The 22,332-nt window shown below is 42.9% G+C and overlaps 1 protein-coding gene across 1 annotated transcript in view; it reads left to right on the forward strand.

Annotated features, from left to right (window-relative positions):
- SLC9A9 (solute carrier family 9 member A9) overlaps positions 1 to 22,332 on the forward strand; it is a 902,549-nt gene that overhangs the window by 161,443 nt on the left and 718,774 nt on the right. Inside the window, exon 5 of the mRNA XM_040428049.1 lies at positions 5,197 to 5,312. Within this exon, the coding sequence (XP_040283983.1) occupies positions 5,197 to 5,312 (116 nt within the window). The remainder of the gene's footprint in view (positions 1 to 5,196; positions 5,313 to 22,332) is intronic.

Consider the following 22,332-nt stretch of genomic DNA (forward strand, 5'->3'; position numbering starts at 1 on the left):
CTCATCTCTAATTATGGCCATCACCCTTAGTCAATGATTGGCTGTAGCAGTGTTACAAAGCGAATGTGGATCACCAAGCTGCTATCTCTTGGAGGAATCTTTGTTCAAGTGATAGCTGGCCCAAGGGGGTCAAGAGACATCAGTGCAGAGCACTGAAAAGGTCAGGCAAAATCATAGTTAGGGACAGACAATTTGAAGAAAATGGTGCTATAATCCAAGAAAAATGAAGTACAAGCAACCTTGGGGGTTGCTTGTACTTCATTTTTCTTTGATTAAAGCACCATTTTCTTCAAATTATTGGATGCTGCCTCTTTTTTCGACATATCCATTAGGAGGAGTAATTGGATATGGCTCTGGAGACGTGTATCTTGAGTTTCTAGACTCCTTTTTAGGTGGGTGTTGTATTTATTTACTTTTATATATAGTAGTCAGGGACAGGCCAAGGTCTGGGTAGGCAGAGTTTATGCAATCTGATAAACAGCCCAAGGATAGGACAGGCAGCTCAGGATCAGAACAGACATCAGGCAGAGGTCAGGTCAGGCAGCAAAGGATCTGATTCTGAAAGCATGCAGAAGTCGGTACATGAGCAGACGATCATAGAAACAGCACAACATTGCAGGATACTAGTGAACTAGAATGTATTGCTCAGGACCACAGGGGAAGGTGCCTTAAGTAACCCAAGGAGCCAGCCCATGGCTGGTGAAGATTAGGGTGTGCACTGGCACATTAAGAGGTGGAGCGCATGTCCCATGGGCAGGGCAGGAACATTCCTTGGCCTGCATGAATTAGAGGAAAGCCAGCAAAAAGCAGACCACAGCCTGTGGGAAGAAGTGGAGCTATTCCGATGACGGATCCTGACGGGAAGGAGGGGAGAGAGGTCAGCAAATCTGAGCTGCGGGGAACAGGTGAGCAGAGTGGTGCCCGGGAGCAGAGTATCGGGGGGGGGGGGGGGGAGGGGAGAGCACAGACCGCCACTATAACAAGCTGTCACTTGCAGCATTGAGAGGGACAAAGAAGTACAGAAACTGTTGAGGCTGAGTTCACATCAGTGTTCAGTCTGTCCCTTCTTCTGCTTCGTTATAGGAGCAGGAGAACGGAAAGGATCGACTTGGCACTTAACGGAGCCGAACGGAGCCTTCGGACCCCATAGACTATAATGGGGCCGTTAGGTTTCTGCTCAGAGGAAGATTTTTGAAGCGGAGAGAAAATATTCCTCTGAGGGGAAACCTAACGGACCCCATTATAGTCTATGGGGCTCCATTCGGCTCAGTTATTTGCCAAATTCATACTACTTTACCTATAACTGAGCAGGAGAACGGAAAGGCTGAACGCTGAACAGCCTCATTTTACACCATTCTGAGCAGTTTTTAAATAAATTCTAAGTGTAAAGACAACCTCTTTAAAATATTATACATGGTGCCGTAAAACCTTTTTTTTTTTTTTTTTTTTTTTGCTGAGCTTTTCATGAAATGTGTGTCCATTACATGTTTAGACCTAACTTTTATCCACTGGAAGTAAACAGTGAAGGTTCCTATAGAATTACGGCAAGAAGAGAGCTTGAAAACAGAAATGATGTTGGAAGATTGTTATAACTTGACATTAGTCACATAATAACCTTTATTAGCTGACAGTAATACCCCTTTGAGACTAGATGCTAAAGCTTCTGCTGGTTGCCTAGAAGGATCAGACAAGATTATTTAATATGCAAAGGGATAACTGAACCTACAGAATCAATGTGTTGAATTTCATGGAATAATACACTGACTGATATTATAGGGTGAGTGCATATTTTTACTAAATTCCAATAATCAATTGTTACAGTGAATATCATTTACAGCTCAGGCTGTGAATACATTTAGTGTGAAATGCCTTTCAGAGAACACCTCCTGAAGCTAGTTTATGGTCATAACCTTGCGGAGGTGAAGCAGATAAATTATTTGCTCAGGTTTCTTTTTACAACACATTTTCTTTACACATACGGTATATACATACAGTGTTTGCATAATTCTAGAATGGCCAGCAATATAGGTCTACATATGGGAGGAACATGCATAAAAATGTGAAAAGAATCAAATAGGGGTTAAAGTTAATCGTGTAAAATTATTAAATGGAGGCTTTCTAGCTCAGCTAAATGCAATGATACTTTTCACTTAGCGATCTGTTGCTCCATTCTGGAGATAAAGTACTTTGACTCCTTATGCAAATGAAAGTTAAGTGCACCGAGGGCGGGTCCAAGCCACTCTGTGGCCGCATAATGCTTCTGCTTCCTCTGTCAGCCCCTCCCTCTCCTTCTTGATTGACAAGGCCTGGTTACTGCGTAATTATCTGACCTGGCCCTGTCAATGGAGAAGGAGGGGCTGGCAATGGCATTTAAAAAGTCACAAACACAGGAGGCCGCAATCTGCGACTTTTCCCCACTCGTGCCAGGTTTAAAAAAAGGGTGTGTGTTGGGGACAGGCCGGCAGGCCCATCTCATTTATCATTTTCTCTGCCTGTTTTAGGAGTAGAAAATGGTCTAAATTTAAGCCATCTAGGAAGATGGCTGTGGATGCGCCGAAATTATGTAGAGGCCGGTGGCAAGGGGTTATTAAGACCAGCGTCTAAACTGCCGATCTTAATAAATGACCCCCACAATGTTTGTGACTTTTTTTACATCAGAAAACTGTCGTGGGGGAAATAATAAATCCCTCCCCCATGGTTTTCATTGACCAGAAGTGCCCAAATTCCAAAAATTATTCCAGCGTGTTATTACTTGCTGATCACTGCATTTTCCATAGAACAATAAACGATCTATTGTGCAGGAAGATGTTTTATCGAACATGTGTGCATCTCATTATGTAAAGCAGGTTTTATGGTTCCTGCAGCAAGTCTTGAATGTGTTTTGATTTCATGCAAGGTGTTTTTTCATCGGAAATAGCTCCTTTAATTTTGGAGCCTTCTTTCCCCCCCCCCCCCCCCAAAATCCCTCTGATTGCCACCCATATCATTAATCCTAGTGCGGGTGGCAGGAACTGAATAGGCATAACAGGCTGCCCTGTGACATCGCTTCTACCCACCTCGGGAACTCAGCATTGACTGAACCTCTGTAACGGTCAGCAGCTGAGTTAACTCCGATGTTGGCCACTTCACTCCCTAGATATTGCAGTCAATAATGCTTGGGCTTAACATGACTGTATGGGTAATAGACTTATAGACTGCCTGTCATTGGTACTGTCATAGGCCATAGTGCATTGATATACAAGGTATAGGAATGCATTATAAAAGACATGTCTCCTAGTGGGACTAAAACAATACAATAACTAGTTTTTCCATAAAAAAAAAATTATTTTGTAAAAGTATTAAAAAACATACATATATGATATCACAGTGCTTGCCACAGCCTGTAGAATAAAGACATGTTATTTAAGCTGCCCTAAAAAACGCAAAAAATACGGAATAGTTTTATTTACTATAGACCCCTATCCCCAAAAATAAAAACTGTAAGTCCAGGCTCTTGAAATGCGGCGACATAACAAGACAAGCTATTATTGTGCAAAAGTAGTAAAACACATAAAACTGACCCATAAAATAAAAGTAACATGCTTTTTATGATACACTGTGAACATTGTAAAATTAAAGTGCAATCAACAGTGGTGGGACTGCTTTTTCCCCATTACCAACGAAAAGAAGATAATAAAAGTTATATATACCCAGAGAAGTTTTCACAAAAAAGTACAATTCACCCCTTAAAAAACAAACTCTAATAGACCAAAAAATAAAGTTATGGCCAGAAAAAAAAAAGAACAACCACCCAACGTCTTATTTTTTTTACTCCTTTACTGAAAATACTCCTCAAAAATGCTAAGAGGAACCTTTATACAGAAAAAGAATTAGTGCAACCATTTAAATGGTTTGTCTCACTTCAGCAAGTGACATTTATCATGTAGAGAAAGTTAATACAAGGCACTTACTAATGTATTGTGATTGTTCATATTGCTTCCTTTGCTGGCTGGACTCATTTTATCATTGCATTATACACTGCTCGTATCCATGGTTAAGTCCACCCTGTAATCTAGCAGTGGTGGCCGTGCTTGCTTGCACACTATAGGTAAAAGCACCAGTCGCTCTGGTGGCCAAGACCCTGGGAGTCCGCATAGGCTGGTGCTTTTTCCTATAGTATGCAAGCACGACCACCGCTGATTGATTGTAGGGTGGCCGTAACCATGGAAACGAGAAATGTATAATGCAATGATAAAATGAGTTAAGCCGACAAAGGAAGCAGTGTGGATATTAATACATTAGCTTGTATTAATACATTAACTTTGTATTAATACATTGGCTTGTATTAACTTTTTCTACATGATAAATGCCACCCATTTGCTGAAGTGAGACAACCCCTTTAAACTTAGTCCCTCAATGTATGACCATATACAATACATTAGAACATCATTGAAAAGTTAGTTTATTTAAGTAATTCAATCCAAAAAGTGAAACTCATATATTGTGCTTGTGCACCTTTTTCTACCACACTTTTCTTTCTTCCACTAAACTCTCCATTGATATGCATTTCTTTAGATACAGCCAGCTTCTTTAGCTATGACCTTTTGTGGCTTACTCACCTTGTGGATAGTGTCAGTGACTGTCTTCTGGACAACTGTCAGCAGTCTTCCAGACTAAGGGACCATTTAAAGGCTTAGGAAACCTTTGCTGGTTAGAGTGTGACACCATTAGTCTACAAGATTTAACTTTTTCAGGATATTCAAATTTTCTGAGATATTGACTTTTGGGTTTTCATTAGCTGTAAGCCATAATCATCAACTTTAACTCAACTTCAAAAGAAATTAAAGATTGAAATAGATCACTCCTTGTGTAATTAATCTATATTATGTATGAGTTTCACTTTTTGAGCTGAATTATTGAAATAAATTAACTTTTCGATTTTATATTTATCGAGATGCACCTGTAAGCTGTATGACCTTTTGCTTATCCTCTAATCAAGTTTTAAAAAATCTATTGACTGAAGTGAAAGTCTTTCTGTAATACCGTTACTTTCTTGTTGTTTAGTGAATATTGGTTTGGTCCAAAAATGACCCCTTCATTGTGAAATGTCATCTTCTGTAGACACTTAATTTATTATAAGATTTATACTTGTATGTTTTATGCCATTGTTTTCCTCCGACCAGATGAAAGAGTGTGATTTTTCTCTCTCTTGAACAGGTTGATAATGTATGGCTTTGTTAAGGCCATGGTACAGCTGGGACAAATTCAAGCTGGCGATTTTCACTTTACTGACTGTTTGTTTTTTGGCTCGTTGATGTCTGCGACAGATCCAGGTAATTATCGTCTCAGGAATGTGTGATCGTCTCCTGATTACTAAGCCAAATGCATGTTCAATATCCCATTGCAAATGAGCTTTTTCTCTCTTGTGGAAATAACTATATGTGTCTGGAAACTTTCAAATGTTGTGAAAAGTAAAAGCTTTTTGTTAAAGAGCTCAGTGCTGAAGGATAATTTGTAAGCGTCTGTAAACATAAGCAGTGGTACAAGACAAAATGTCCAATGCAATTTAGTTCTCAGTGATCCATAGCAGTGTACTGTAATAGTCTGCTGCACAGCAATTTCCTAAGTCTAAATATACAATATCAGTCTTTTCTTAAACGAGAAGCACTGGGTTTTTTATTCATGCCATGCCAGCATTGGGAGGTAGAAAATGTAGGAAATTAGCAATAAAATAGACAATAGAATGAGTTAGCAACACAGGTAGCACATATGGAATTTCCATCCCTGGTTCTATTCTATTCCAGTGACCATTGCCTCCCCCCCAGATTCCACGTAGTTTACATTCTTTTTTTAAATTTTTTTTAATCAAATATTATTTTTATTAAAATAACGTTTTTCTGAAAGAATAACATTTGAAGAGAGTACAATATTTTTGAAAATACAGCATTTAGAAAGAGTACAATTCTCCATGATATCAATCATGTACTCCATGTAGAAGTGCTATTGTCACAATATTTTAACAGCATTATATAACAGTAAATGCAAATACAGAAAAAACTGAAAATTAGAGCGACATAATACATTTCTAGTACAAATAACCCCCTCTCCCCCAACCCTAACCCTACGGAGAGACCACCGGTAGTTTACATTCTACAACTTGATTGCCAGTTCACCACCCTACCATGTGGGTTGTGGGATGGTTGTGCTGATAGTCAAAGATTAATTGGAAGAGCGATTATTTGACATGCTGGACACCTACAAAGCTAGATACATCTTCAGACTGGGTTTCCACATTCAGGTTTCTATGCAGTTTTTGAAGCCAAAGCCAGGAGTAGATTTAAAAAGAGGAGGACACTTTCCTTTAAAGGGGTTTCTCACTTCAGCAAATGGTATTTCTCATGTAGACAAAGTTAATATAAGGCACTTACTAATGTGTGGTGATTGTCTATATTGCCTCCTTTGCTGTTGTGATCATTTTTTTCATCACATTATACACTGCTAGCTTCCAGGGGTTACGACCACCCTGCATTCCAGCACCGTTGGTCAAGCTTGTATACCATAGAAAAAAGTTTGCACTCATGCGGTCCTGACCACCTGAGAGGCCGGTGCCTTTTCCTATAGTGTGAAAACACGACCAAAGCAGGGTGGTCATAAATCCTAGAAACAAGCAGTTTATAATGAGATGGAAAAATGAATCAAGCCAGCAAAGGCGGCAATATGGACAGTCACAATACATTGGTAGCAGAAGTGAGACAACCCCTTTAATGTGTCCTCAGTTAATGATCCATTCATGGCTCCAAAAACTCCATAAAAACCCCCAGGCTTTATAGAGTTGTGGAAATACAGTATATTGTCCATACACCCACCCAGAACCATGGTCCCTGAGAGAAGCTCTTGGGAATCAAATCTTAACACAGCTTATTACTGATTTTAATAGGTTCATTTGATTCCTATGAATTTGACCTAAGGGCTCATGCACATGGCCATATATTTCTTCAGTGTGTTATCCGTTTTTTCTTGGATACCACAGTGACCCTTTGATTACTATGGGGCCATGTACACATCCACTTTGGTAGAATTGTGCGCCTGAGCCCCAGATCCCAGCGCATGTCCTAATGTTGTCCGTATTTGTGGATGAGAATAGCCCTTTCTATTGATGGAAGTGAGAAAAACTAAATTTGTATTTTGCAGATGCTTTTTTTGTGGACCGAAATACAGACACAGATGTGTGCATGAGGCCTAAAGCTGGGTTTACATGTAATTTTCAACGCTAGAGGCAGAGTTTGTTAAGAGCTCATTTTCATCCCTTTCTTCCCAGAATTCCAGAGGAGCATGTATAGCCCATAGGTTTCCTCACGCGATTAAGGCGTTCTCTCCCCAAGAGATAGTACCCCCCAAATCATTACTTCGGCCTCTCACCCAGTTAAACCAGTACTCCCTGCTCTGCACTGATGAGGGGCAGTCGTCCGAAAACAACTGTCTGCAGATGAGGTGCTGGCTAAGGCTACTTTCACACTTGCGTTCAGGTGTCCGCTCGTGAGCTCCGTTTGAAGGGGCTCACGAGCGGCCCCGAACGCATCCGTCTGGCCCTAATGCATTCTCAGTGGAGGCGGATCCACTGAGAATGCATCCGCCTACCAGCGTTCAGCCTCCGCTCCGCTCAGTGAGCTGACACCTGAACGCTGCTTGCAGCGTTCGTGTGTCCGCCTGGCCGTGCGGAGGCGAGCGGATCCGTCCAGACTTAAAATGGAAGTCAATGGGGACGGATCCGCTTGAAGATGACACCATATGGCTCAATCTTCAAGCGGATCCGTCCCCCATTGACTTTCAATGTAAAGTCTGAACGGATCCGCTCAGGCTACTTTCAGACTTAGAAAATTTTCTAAGTAATAATGCAGACGGATCCATTCTGAACGGATGCAAACGTCTGCATTATAGGAGCGGATCCGTCTGATGAAACATCAGACGGATCCGCTCCGAACGCTAGTGTGAAAGTAGCCTTATTTAATATCCGAGTCATGTCTCAAGGCCTATTAAAGGGTCAAACATTGACTTATAGGATAGCTGCCTTACATCTGGTAGCATTAGAGGCAGAGCTTAAGAGCTCATTTGCATCCTTTCTTCCCAGAATTCCAGAGGAGCATGTATGGCCTATAAGTCTCCTCACGCCGATTAAGGAGAGATAGTAACCCCCAAATCCTGTCTTAGGCCTCTCACCCAGTTAAGCCAGCACTCTCTGCTCTGCACTAATGAGGAGCATTCACCCCGAAACAGCTGTCTGCAGATGAGGTGCTGGCTTATTTAATATCTGAGTCATATCTCGAGGCCTATTTAAATGGTTGAACATTGAGTTATAGGATATCTGCCTTACATCTGGGGACATTAAAGGCAAAGCTTGTTAAGAGCTCATTTGCATACTCTCTTCCCAGAATTACAATTTTTTCCCCAGAATCTGCGTTCTGCAGTGCCTGGGAGTGTCTGACACACGCATACTCGGAAGCTGGGTGGGGCAGAGAGGCTCATACTAAGTTTTGCTATGGTGCCCTGTGAAATCTGTGTAGGCCCCGTCCAGAAGGGTTTCAGCATAAATGTTTTTTTTTTCATCAGAAGCAGAGCAATTCTCCATATATAATGCAAATTGCATAGTGATAACATAATAAAATGTTATGAGTTCCATTTCTGGTCCCGATTATGTTCTCAGAATGGCATCATATCAATCATAAGAATCAGTTTAATGAAGTGTGATAGCAATTATCGATCAGTCCTGTAAATGATGGATAGCTCCTAGTGTATGCTTCATTTTCACAAATGCAAGTTTTTCTGAAACGTGCTGACATTCTCTTGTCTTGTTCCTAAAATTGCCGACATCTGTGTTTTTAATTTTATCTTTGCAGTTAACAAGAAACATCCTGTAAAGTATAATTTACTGTACAGTACATGGCTGCTAATGTAAATCAGTGCTTCGCTCCATGTGAGATTTAAAGGAAATCTGTCACCATTGACTGCCCTATCCAACTGTCTTCATTGACACATAGACGTGTCAATAAAAAAAAATTTAAATGTCCTCCAAAGGGTTTTTATGACCTTATGGGGGCCACAAACTGTAAAATTTAATAAAAAATGTGTTTTATAAAAGAAAATAATCAAAGTTTCAGGTGTAAAAAAGCACCCTTTCCCCTAATCAAGTCATTTAAAAATTGCAAATACAAACCGGATTCCAAAAAAGTTTGAACACTAAAGAAATTGAGAATAAAAACTGAATGCAATGATGTGGAGATGGCAAATGTCAATATTTTATTTGTAATAGAACGTAGATGACAGATCAAACGTTTAATCCGAGTAAATGTATCATTATAAAGGAAAAATACGTTGATTCCAATTTTCACGGTGTCAACAAATCCCAAAAAAGTTGGGACAAGTAGCAATAAGAGGCTGGAAAAAGTAAATTTGAGCATAACGAAGAGCTGGAAGACCAATTAACACTAATTAGGTCAATTGGCAACATGATTGGGTATAAAAAGAGCTTCTCAGAGTGGCAGTGTCTCTCAGAAGCCAAGATGGGTAGAGGATCACCAATTCCCACAATGTTGCGCAGAAAGATAGTGGAGCAATATCAGAAAGGTGTTACCCAGCGAAAAATTGCAAAGACTTTGCATCTATCATCATCAACTGTGCATAACATCATCCGAAGATTCAGAGAATCTGGAACAATCTCTGTGCGTAAGGGTCAAGGCCGTAAAACCATACTGGATGCCCGTGATCTCCAGGCCCTTAAACAACACTGCACCACAAACAGGAATGCTACTGTAAAGGAAATCACAGAATGGGCTCAGGAATACTTCCAGAAACCATTGTCAGTGAACACAATCCACCGTGCCATCCACCGTTGCCAGCTGAAACTCTACAGTGCAAAGAAAAAGCCATTTCTAAGCAAGATCCACAAGCTCAGGCGTTTTCACTGGGCCAGGGATCATTTAAAATGGAGTGTGGCAAAATGGAAGACTGTTCTGTGGTCAGACGAGTCACGATTCGAAGTTCTTTTTGGAAATCTGGGACGCCATGTCATCCGGACCAAAGAGGACAAGGACAACCCAAGTTGTTATCAACGCTCAGTTCAGAAGCCTGCATCTCTGATGGTATGGGGTTGCATGAGTGCGTGTGGCATGGGCAGCTTGCATGTCTGGAAAGGCACCATCATAGAACAACATATGCTCCCATCCAGACGTCATCTCTTTCAGGGAAGACCCTGCATTTTTCAACAAGATAATGCCAGACCACATTCTGCATCAATCACAACATCATGGCTGCGTAGGAGAAGGATCCGGGTACTGAAATGGCCAGTCTGCAGTCCAGATCTTTCACCTATAGAGAACATTTGGCGCATCATAAAGAGGAAGGTGCAACAAAGAAGGCCCAAGACGATTGAACAGTTAGAGGCCTGTATTAGACAAGAATAGGAGAGCATTCCTATTTCTAAACTTGAGAAACTGGTCTCCTCGGTCCCCAGACGTCTGTTGAGTGTTGTAAGAAGAAGGGGAGATGCCACACAGTGGTGAAAATGGCCTTGTCCCAACTTTTTGGGCATTTGTTGACACCATGAAATTCTGATTCAACATATTTTTCCCTTAAAATGGTACATTTTCTCAGTTTAAACTTTTGTTCCGTGATTTATGTTCTATTCTGAATAAAATATTAGAAGTTGGCACCTCCACATCATTGCATTCAGTTTTTATTCACAATTTGTATAGTGTCCAAACTTTTTTGGAATCCGGTTTGTAATAGAAAAAATAGACATATTTGGTACCGCTGTGTCCATAATAACCGGCTCTATAAAAATATCACATCATCCACCCGATCAGGTGAACGCTGTAATAAAAGAAATTATAGAAATTATGCCAAAACAGCCTTTTGTCACCTTACCTCCCAAAAAACATAATATCAAATGATCAAAGTCATATGTTTCCCAACATGGTACCAATGAAAACATCACCTCATCCTGCAAAAATCGAGCCCTCACACAAGACCATCGCCTGAAAAAAAAAATGTCTCTAAGGAAATGGCAACACAAAAACAAAATAAAGTTATTTTATTATGCAAATGTATTAAAACAAGAAAAAAATTTGATTAGGTATCGCCATAATGGTATCAATCTGCAGAATAAAGTTATCATATATACCACATGGTGAACCCCATAAAAAATAAAAACTACTGACAGAATTTAAATTTTTGTCCACGTCACCTCCCAAAAAATGAGATAAAAAGCGATCATAAACCCATATGTACCTCAAAATGGTGCCAATAAAATCGATGGCTTGTCCTGCAAAAAATGAGCCCCCACACAGCTGAACAAAAAGTTATGGCTCTTAAAAACCATTTCAGCAAATTGCATGTTAGAAAATCCAGATGCCTCTCCTTCCCTTCTGAGCCCTGGCATATCACTATCTGTCTTAAAAGCATCGAGATTCAAATGTAACAAATAGCAAACTTTTCCAAAAATTTTGTACATTTTGGATATTTGTGATAAATAAGTGTAAAACATATTGAGGCAAATTTACACTACCATGAAGTACAATATGTCACGAGATAACATTCTCAGAATGGCTTGGATAAATAAAAGTATTTCAAAGTTATTAGCATTGGTTATTAGAGTGTGGGAGCTGAGTCACTATACAAGACGAGCCAGGTGAATGCTTTTTGTTGTTGTTTCTGTTTTGTTGTTTAATCCGTTTGGAGCTGAAATAAATCCCTACGTTACGTTATCGAGACTGTGGCGTCTGTGTCACCGCCACACTGCCCTACCACGCTTCAGACTGAGTCTCCCACACTTTCTGTAGTGGAGTGGGAGTGGTGAGTTCCACTACCACCTATTCACCACTCCAATAAAGCCGGCCCAGATTTTACCATTTACCAACAGTTCAGCAACTAGGCTCCTGAACCGAACAACATTATCGGCTTTTAATATCTCGCCCAGCGAAATATACACTCCCTCCAATACAATTCCTGCTGTCTGCCTACACCATATAAAGTGACACATGTCAGATTCGCAAAATAAGGCTTGGATATTAAGCGTTTAGAAAACGTTATCATTAGGGTTCATTCAGATGGCTGTATGAATGAGTCCACATCCGTTCCGCAATTTTGCGGAATGGGTGCTGACCCATTCATTTCAATAGGGCCGCAAAAGATGTGGACCTCACACTGTGGGCTGTCTGCGTCAGTGGTTTAGTTCCACGGCCCCTCAAAAAAATAGAGCATGTCCTATTTTTGGCCGCAATTGTGGACAAGAATAGGCATTTCTTTTATAGTTGCGGCCATGTGCGGTCCGCAAATTGCGGAATGCACACGGCCAATATCTGTGTTTTGCGGATCTTCAAAACACTACTGTTTTTCAGATCAACAGAAGAAAAACAGCGTTTTTATCAGGTGAACCACAGCTATGTGTCTATGCAGACAGTTGGACAGGGGTTTTAGTCATTTTTGGGTGGAGTCGGAAGTTGTAAAAATGTGACGGCTCCTGCTCCAGCTTCAAAACAAAACAAAAATTATGATATAATTTATATTTTTTTTTTTGTCCCAAAATTGTTTTCCAATAATGCTCTATGGAAATAGCCTGAATATTCACATGATAATGATGATTAAATGCCTGATGTTATTATTTTACTTCAGTAAATGTGTCATGGCTAATTACTATAAGGTACATGCTCCATTCATGATGAAGTTGGAGCTGGACTCGTAGTCGGAGTTGGAAGTTTGATTTACCAACTCTACAGCCCTGGTCTTGGACCTTATCAGCACAGAGCAGAGAACTGATTTTCGAGAGATGTATGGCTATGGTCTTTTTAGGATACAGATTTACTTGTAATCATTAATTAGATATAATCTTGTTTTACAGTATTTCTCTGGAAGTTTCATTAATTCCTGAGACTATCCTTTTATGCAGCTACCAATTAGAACAGGCAGGTCTGCAGTATAAGCTGTGAGTCTGCAACCTGCGTTTAGGATCCGAGTCATTCATGAAAGTCCATCTTACTTGGTGGTAACAGTGCAAACCCTCCCACAAATGTCACTTTTTTATTGTCGATTTTTAATGTTTGTCTGCAGTAAATCTTGTTGGCGCGTAACTCTGGGGACACTACTGCATTTTTAACCCCTTAGTGACATCATAAATTTTCGCCTTAAGGAACAATAATATTTTCCCCCTTTGTGTTCTAGCAGTCATAACTTTTAAAGTTTTTCTTCTAAAATTTTTTTTATTTAGCGGAATTAGTTGTAGGTTTTATAGGAGCCATTTTAGATTATATAGTGTATTAAATAACTTTTATTATTTTAATTTTACGGGAAAGAACTGCAATTTTTACATTATTTTGTGGAATTTTTTATGGTGTTCATTGTGTGGTAAAAATAACGTAATTTTATTATGTGGGTCAGTACATTGATGATGATCCCACATTTCTATATATTTTTTAAAGTTTTTTTTCTCTCCTCCTGCAGCCTTGATTTTTGGAGGATCCACGGACATGTGTCCGCCTGGCCGTGCGGAGCCAAACGGATCCGTCCTGAATTACAATGCAAGTCAATGGGGACGGATCCGTTTGACGTTGACACAATATGGTGCAATTTCAAACGTAATCCGTCCCACATTGACTTTCAATGTAAAGTCAGGAGTTAATATACCATCGGATCGGAGTTTTCTCCAATCCGATGGTATATTTTAACTTGAAGCGTCCCCATCACCATGGGAACGCCTCTATGTTAGAATATACCGTCGGATTTGAGTTACATCGTGAAACTCAAATCCGACAGTATACTCTAACACAGAGGCGTTCCCATGGTGATGGGGACGCTTCAGGTTAGAATATACTAAAAGAACTGTGTACATGACTGCCCCCTGGTGCTGCCAGGCAGCAGGGGGCAGCCCCCCCCCCCTGTAGTTAACACATTGGTGGCCAGTGTGGCCGGCCCCCCCTCCCTCCCCTGTAGTTAACTCATTGGTGGCCAGTGCGGCCGCCCCCCCCCTCCCCTGTAGTTAACTCATTGGTGGCCAGTGGGCCCCCCCTCCCCTGTAGTTAACTCATTGGTGGCCAGTGCGGCCGGCCCCCCCCCTCCCCTGTAGTTAACTAATTGGTGGCCAGTGGGCCCCCCCTCCCCTGTAGTTAACTCATTGGTGGCCAGTGGGCCCCCCCCCTCCCCTGTAGTTAACTCATTGGTGGCCAGTGCGGCCGCCCCCCCCTCCCCTGTAGTTAACTCATTGGTGGCCAGTGGGCCCCCCCCCTCCCCTGTAGTTAACTCATTGGTGGCCAGTGGGCCCCCCCCTCCCCTGAAGTTAACTCATTGGTGGCCAGTGGGCCCCCCTCCCTCCCCTGTAGTTAACTCGTTGGTGGCCAGTGGGCCTTCTCCCCTCCCTCCCCCTCCTAATTAAAATCTCCCCCCTATCATTGGTGGCAGCGGAGAGTACCGATCGGAGTCCCAGTTTAATCGCTGGGGCTCCGATCGGTAACCATGGCAACCAGGACGCTACTGCAGTCCCAGTTGCCATGGTTACTTAGCAATTTGTAGAACCATTATACTTAGCTGCGATGTTTGCGTCCGGCCGGGAGCTCCTCCTAGTAAGTGACATGACCTGTCACTTACCAGTAGGAGCAGCTCCCGGCCGGACGCAAACATCGCAGCTCGCAGGTAAGTATAATGGTTCTACAAATTGCTGCAGTAGCGTCCTGGTTGCCATGGTTACCGATCGGAGCCCCAGCGATTAAACTGGGACTCCGATCGGTACTCTCCGCTGCCACCAATGATAGGGGGGAGATTTTAATTAGGAGGGGGAGGGAGGGGAGAAGGCCCACTGGCCACCAACGAGTTAACTACAGGGGAGGGGGGGGGGGCCCACTGGCCACCAATGAGTTAACTACAGGGGAGGGGGGGCCGGCCGCACTGGCCACCAATGAGTTAACTACAGGGGAGAGAGGGGGGGGGCCGGCCACACTGGCCACCAATGTGTTAACTACAGCAGGGGGCAGTCATGTACACAGTTCTTTTAGTATATTCTAACCTGAAGCGTCCCCATCACCATGGGAACGCCTCTGTGTTAGAATATACTGTCGGTTCTGAGTTTTCACGAAGTGAAAACTCAGCTATGAAAAATCTTTTATCCAGACGGATCTTCGGATCCGTCTGTATAAAAACTAACCTACGGCCACGGATCACGGACACGGATGCCAATCTTGGTGCATCCGTGTTCTTTCACGGACCCATTGACTTGAATGTGTCCGTGAACCGTTGTCCGTCAAAAAAATAGGACAGGTCATATTTTTTTGATGGACAGGATATACGGATCACGGTCTCGGCTGCATTTTCCGATTTTTCCACGGACCCATTGAAAGTCAATGGGTCCGCGAAAAAAAAACGGAAAACGGCACAACGGCCACGGATGCACACAACGGTCGTGTGCATGAGGCCTAACAGTGATTTCTCCTCTGTTGCTTGGCTAATGCTGTCATTTTTTTGTCTTGTATGAAAGCCTGGAATGTCAGCTTTCCAACAAGACCAGTTGCATGTAGCCATTCAGGAGATAGCAGCATCTAAAGCAGCCCTCCCCCTCACACTGCCAGAGCTGGACTCGGGGAAAACAGTTAGGGGGTTAATATTGTATGTTCTTATCAGTGGTGTGATAGGCCAGTGGTGATATGGTTCTTAAGTTTCAGGTGTATACAGGTGTTTTCAGGTGTATACTAGAGGCATTTTCGGATAACAAATATCTTTATTAAAAATGTTCAGCTGTTTCTGAGATACAAGAGTTATTTGCAAGCTTTCAATGTGTTTTCTTTGAATCGTCAGATGACAGCTCATGTAGAGCTCATATGTCTGACCCAATTACCTCATAAACACTAATTTAAGCCACATTTTATAACTTTGATAAGAATTGAGCTATAATGAGTGTTTATGAGGGCAGGAGATCAGAGATAACAACTACACATGAGCTGTCAGATGATGAGATTCAAAGTAAACACAAAGTGACAGCTTGCAAACAGACTGATTTTTAACTCTTGTAAATCGAACACAACTGAACATTTTTAAATAAAGAGCAATTTTAAAAAAATGACTTGTAGCCCAAAATGAGTAAAATGCTATTATAATAAAAGGCCCCCGAAGGTGCGCATAGCCTTTCAAGGTCTTCTCATAGGTGACCAGGATCCACTGTATAAAAGCCATGGACTAACTACATTGAAAGCCCAGTTGCAGACGTGCCCTAGTAGTGGTGACAGTGAGGTGTTTGTCCCTTAACCTTGTAGAACCTTCTATCTTGGAAGTTTTCGTCATGTCAGGACCATTGACACCCACAATATCCTGCATGTCTTATCTAGTGTTCAGCAGATTTTCACCATGCCTCTACAAGATAAAATGCAAGTTTTCTCAAGTATGTATAGCAGTACACTCAGTTCTTTCCGTTTATACAAGAACATTAATAACAGAAGATCCTTTTCTAGACTGAGATTATTCATTATTGTATCTTCAGTACTGATGATTGTTATTCCTTGAGATTTGCAGACATCTACAGATACCTGCTTGATTAATCATGTTAAGTACTTTCCAATAAGAACGAAGTAGCATCTTCAAGGGAAAAGTGTGTGCATGCTCTTATTGTGTAATATATATGCCAATAATCTTGATATTTTATTAAATATTAATGCTAGGTCTTCAGAACTGAAACATACATCCAATATGTTGGGCTTAGTCTTGTGTGTAAAGTGAAAATGTATTAATGTATACATTTGACCCATGGCATTAGGGAATATTTGGTGACTGTTACATGGCAAATATGTCAAATTAGCTGACTCGCTTAAAAGAATACCACATTGGTTGACATATATGAGCATTAGTAAGATGCAAATCACTTTAAAATCAAATCCAAAATAAAGCAGAATTGATACAGTCCTCTTGTAGCACAGAGACCCCAGTGAAATAGGACAGTCACCTCCATGAAGCTTTTGATTTTGGAAAGAAGACTCAGCACTCAATATGTATTATAAACGCAAACCAGAGACTAATCTGCAGACAGCACTGTTTCAGGGGTTTTGTCCCTCATCAGTACATTGCAGAGAACTGGCTGGCTGAAAGGGGTTGTGCAAGATTGGGGGGGGGGGGGGGGGTTAACAAACCTCCCCACTGGACCTTTAAATCAAAGATTACTTACCTGCTTCCCTGCTTCCCAGCACTGGCTCTCCGCTCCTTCTCCTCCAAAAAAGCTGAGTCTAAAAAGGCCTTCAATAAATAATGGTCTTTATTAATTGTATGTATGAAACATCATCAAAATAGAGACAAAAATACATCGGCTCTTTCACACTTGCATTGTCCGGATCCGGCGTGTACTCCATTTGCCGGAATTACACGCCGGATCCGGAAAAACGCAAGTGAACTGAAAGCATTTGAAGACGGATCCGTCTTCAAAATGCGTTCAGTGTTACTATGGCACCCAGGACGCTATTAAAGTCCTGGCTGCCATAGTAGTAGTGGGGAGCGGGCGAGCAGTATACTTACAGTCCGTGCGGCTCCCGGGGCGCTCCAGAATGACGTCAGAGCGCCCCATGCGCATGGATGACGTGTCCATGCGATCACGTCATCCATGAGCGTGGGGCGCCCTGACGTCACTCGTCACTCTGGAGCGCCCGGGGAGCCCCACGGACGGTAAGTATACTGCTCCCCCGCTCCCCACTACACTTTACCATGGCTGACAGGACTTTAGCGTCCCGGCAGCCATGGTAACCATTCAGAAAAAGCTAAACGTCGGACCCGGCAATGCGCCGAAACGACGTTTAGCTTAAGCCGGATCCGGATTAATGCCTTTCAATGGGGATTAATTCCGGATCCGGCCTTGCGGCCAGTGTTCCGGATTTTTGGCCGGAGCAAAAAGCGCAGCATGCTGTGGTATTTTCTCCGGCCAAAAAACGTTTCGTTCCGGAACTGAAGGCATCCTGATGCATCCTCATGCATCCTGAACGGATTTCTCTCCATTCAGAATGCATCTGATCAGGATTCTTCCGGCATAGAGCCCCGACGACGGAACTCTATGCCGGAAGAAAAGAACGCAAGTGTGAAAGAGCCCTAACATGCGCTATACACCTGAGGGAGACTCACATGAATACAATTATCATAGAGGGGGGGGATAAAGTACAAGGAATGATAAACATCCCAAATCCATAAAGAAAAAAGTGACCAGTGCAAAAAATAAATGCTAGTGCATCACAATACATGGAATAATCTGCAAAAAACACCCTTCATAAAAAATGTAACATAAGTCAATCACATACCCCCAGATGAAGGTGTTTCTGAAATGCGCGTCGGGGTGTGCGGTTCTCCTGAGGTGACTCTTCCATCAATGGGTATGTGATTGACTTATGTTAGATTTTTTATGAGGGGTGTTTTTTTCAGATTATTCCATGTATTGTGATGCACTAGCATTTATTTTTTGCACTGGTCACTTTTTTCTTTATGGATTTGGGATGTTTATCATTCCTTGTACTTCATCCCCCCCTCTATGATAATTGTATTCATGTGAGTCTCCCTCAGGTGTATACCGCATGTTAGTGATGTATTTTTGTCTCTATTTTGATGAGGTTTATACATACAATTAATAAAGACCATTATTTATTGAAGGACTTTTTAGACTCAGCTTTTTTTGTTTAGGTGCATCTGTTTCATATTGAGTGGGCTTTTTTTGAGGGGTGGTTATGTGGCCTATTATTGGTTTCGGGCCTTTACTTGATGTTGTTGTGAGTAACCTGTGTTAATTAATTCTTCTCCTCCAAGCCTGCAATGTACCGCTGGGCTCCCTCGATGTCAATATCTGGATTGACATTGCCACAGCCAATCGCTGGCCACAGCGAAGACAGAATTCCCTGGCCGGACAATTTGTCATGACGTAAGGAGAGCCGGTCACCCCTAGTGATTGGCTGCGGCAATGTCAAACTAGATGTTGATATGGAGGGAGCGCAGATGAGCACTTTAGGCCTGGAGGAGAAGGAGTGGAGAGCCAGTGCCGGAAAGCAGGTAAGACATCTTTCCTCTACAGGTCCGTCCAAGTGGAAGGGTTTGCCAAACCCTCTATTCTTTCACAACCCCTTTAATGTGTTTTCCTAGCCAACCAACACCATGCTCTGTACCGGTGACGGATAATAACCCTGAAACAGTTCTGTCCACAGATGAGTCTCTGGTTTGGCTGGTAAGGGCAAAGGTGTATATAAATGTCACGGATGGTGTACAGAAAACAAGACAATGCAAAATAATCTATGACTCACTGGATCCACAACTAAGGAACAAAAGGGAGACCCCTGCATGAGACCTGGCACACTCTCCCTGACTGCTCAGCCTATGCGAACACCCCAAAGGTGGATGGTCGCATATCCACGTACCTCGACTATCTAACGCCTGAAGACCCTACAATAGTGAGGGGACACGACCACCGGCTCCCTACACTAGACACGGAGGGAGTCAGGGTCTCCTAAGATCCATCAAACAGAAAATCACAAATAAATATACAGCACTTATCTTGCAGAAGACTGGGATATAGGAACAGCATGCACACACACTCCAGGAAGTTGTATAAGCCGCACACTACTGCATTATGGGGAGGAATTTGAAGGGAAGCAATCAGTGCAACTGCATGACAGCTGAGAGAGGCTAACGAGATGAGGAACTGAAACCAAAACAAAGAAAACTCAAGGAGGAGGTTCTGAAAGGCTTCTGTCAGAGCTTCTCAGCTGTCTGGTTGTGACAGTACCCCTCCCTCTACGAGTGGACTCCGGACACTCAGAGCCCACCTTCTCAGGATGGGACCTATGGAAAGCCCTGATGAGACGAGTGGCCTTAATGTCCGTCACTGGGACCCACATCCTCTCCTCAGGACCATAACCCTCCCAATGAACGAGGTACTGGAGAGAACCGCGGACAAGACTAGAATCCACAATCCTAGAGACCTGAAATTCAAGATTCCCATCAACCATAATCGGAGGAGGAGGCAAAGGCGAGGGTACAATGGGTTGAACATAAGGTTTCAATAAGGACTTATGAAAAACATTATGGATCTTCCAAGTCTGAGGAAGATCAAGACGGTAGGCAACAGGATTGATGACAGACAGGATCTTGTAAGGCCCAATAAATCTAGGACCCAACTTCCAGGAGGAAACCTTCAATTTGATATTCTTGGTAGACAACCACACCAGATCACCAACATTCAGGTCCGGACCAGGCACACGTCTCTTATCTGCCACACGCTTATATCTCTCACTCATGCTCTTGAGATTATCCTGAATCTTTTGCCAAATAGATGACAAAGACGAGGAGAATCTGTCCTCATCAGGTAAACCAGAAGACCCCTCTCCCGAGAAAGTCCCAAACTGCGGATGAAACCCATATGCACCAAAAAATGGTGACTTATCAGAGGACTCCTGACGACGGTTATTTAAAGCAAACTCAGCAAGGGACAAAAAAGAACACCAATCCTCCTGATTCTCCGCCACAAAACAGCGCAGATATGTCTCCAGATTCTGATTGACGTGCTCCGTCTGGCCATTCGACTGCAGGTGGAAAGCAGAAGAGAATGACAACCGAACCCCCAAGCGAGAACAGGAAGCCTTCCAGAATCTGGAAACAAACTGCGTGCCCCTATCAGAGACTATGTCTGAAGGAATACCATGCAATTTGACAATGTGGCCAATGAATGCCTGCGCCAGCGTCTTAGCATTGGGCAAACCCGGAAAAGGGATGAAATGCACCATTTTGCTAAAACGGTCCACCACCACCAGAATTACAGTCTTCCCCGAGGAACGAGGCAGGTCCGTTATGAAGTCCATGGACAGATGTGTCCAAGGACGGGAAGGAATTGGTAAGGGAAGGAGAGGACCTGATGGCCGTGAATGAGGGACTTTGGCACGAGCGCAAGTCTCGCAGGCTGCCACAAAACCCTCAACCGACTTACGAAGCGCAGGCCACCAGAATCTCCGAGCGATGAGATCCAGTGTGGCTCTTGCCCCCGGGTGCCCAGCAAGGACCGTATCGTGGTGTTCCTTAAAAATCTTGTGTCTCAAAGCGAGAGGCACAAACAACCTCCCAGGAGGACAAAGATCAGGAGACTCTGACTGGGCTGCCTGCACCTCTGCCTCCAATTCAGGAAAAAGAGCAGAGACCACCACACCTTCAGCCAAAATGGGACCCGGGTCTTCAAAATTCCCACCTCCCGGAAAACAACGTGACAGAGCATCTGCCTTCACATTCTTAACCCCAGGGCGGAACGTAACAACAAAATCAAACCTTGAAAAGAACAAAGACCATCTGGCCTGTCTCGGGTTCAGACGCTTGGCTGACTCCAAGTAGGCCAGATTTTTATGGTCAGTAAACACGGTAATAGTGTGTCTGGCTCCCTCTAGCCAATGGCGCCATTCCTCAAAAGCCGACTTGATGGCCAACAATTCCCTATCTCCCACATCGTAATTTCTCTCTGCGGAGGAGAGTTTCTTCGAGAAAAAGGCCCACGGTCGCCATTTGGCAGGAGAGGAACCCTGAGACAAGACCGCACCCACACCTACCTCAGAAGCATCAACCTCAACTATGAAGGGTAAAGAAATATCAGGTTGTACCAGGATGGGAGCGGAAGCAAAACTCTCCTTGATATTAGAAAAAGCCTTACGCGCCTCTACCGACCAGGAAGAAAAATCTACCCCCTTTCTGGTCATATCAGTGAGTGGTTTAACAACAGAGGAATAATTCAAAATAAACTTCCTGTAATAATTGGCAAAGCCCAAAAAACGCATCAGCGCCTTCTGATTCTCAGGAAGCTCCCACTCAAGCACAGCGCGGACCTTCTCGGGGTCCATGCGAAAACCAGAAGCGGAGAGAAGAAACCCCAGAAATTGAATTTCTGGAACCGCAAACACACATTTTTCCAGTTTCGCGTATAATTTATTCTCCCGCAGGATGAGCAAGACCTGACGTAAGTGTTCCTTATGAGTTTTGAAATCAGGAGAAAAAATCAAAATGTCATCCAAATACACTAATACAAATTTTCCCATTAAATTATAAAAAATGCTGTTCACGAAATGCTGAAAAACGGCTGGGGCATTCATCAAACCAAAAGGCATAACCAAATTCTCAAAATGGCCCTCAGGGGTATTGAAGGCCATCTTCCATTCGTCTCCTTCTCTGACCCTGACCAGGTTGTATGCCCCTCTTAGGTCTAATTTGGAAAAGACTTTAGCCCCAACAACCTGGTTAAACAGGTCCGGGATCAGAGGAAGCGGATAAGGGTCACGAATAGTGATACTGTTCAGCTCCCTGAAATCCAGACAAGGTCTTAAAGAACCATCT

The sequence above is a fragment of the Bufo bufo genome, chromosome 4 (assembly GCF_905171765.1).
Source record: "Bufo bufo chromosome 4, aBufBuf1.1, whole genome shotgun sequence".
Taxonomy (NCBI): Eukaryota; Metazoa; Chordata; class Amphibia; order Anura; family Bufonidae; genus Bufo; species Bufo bufo.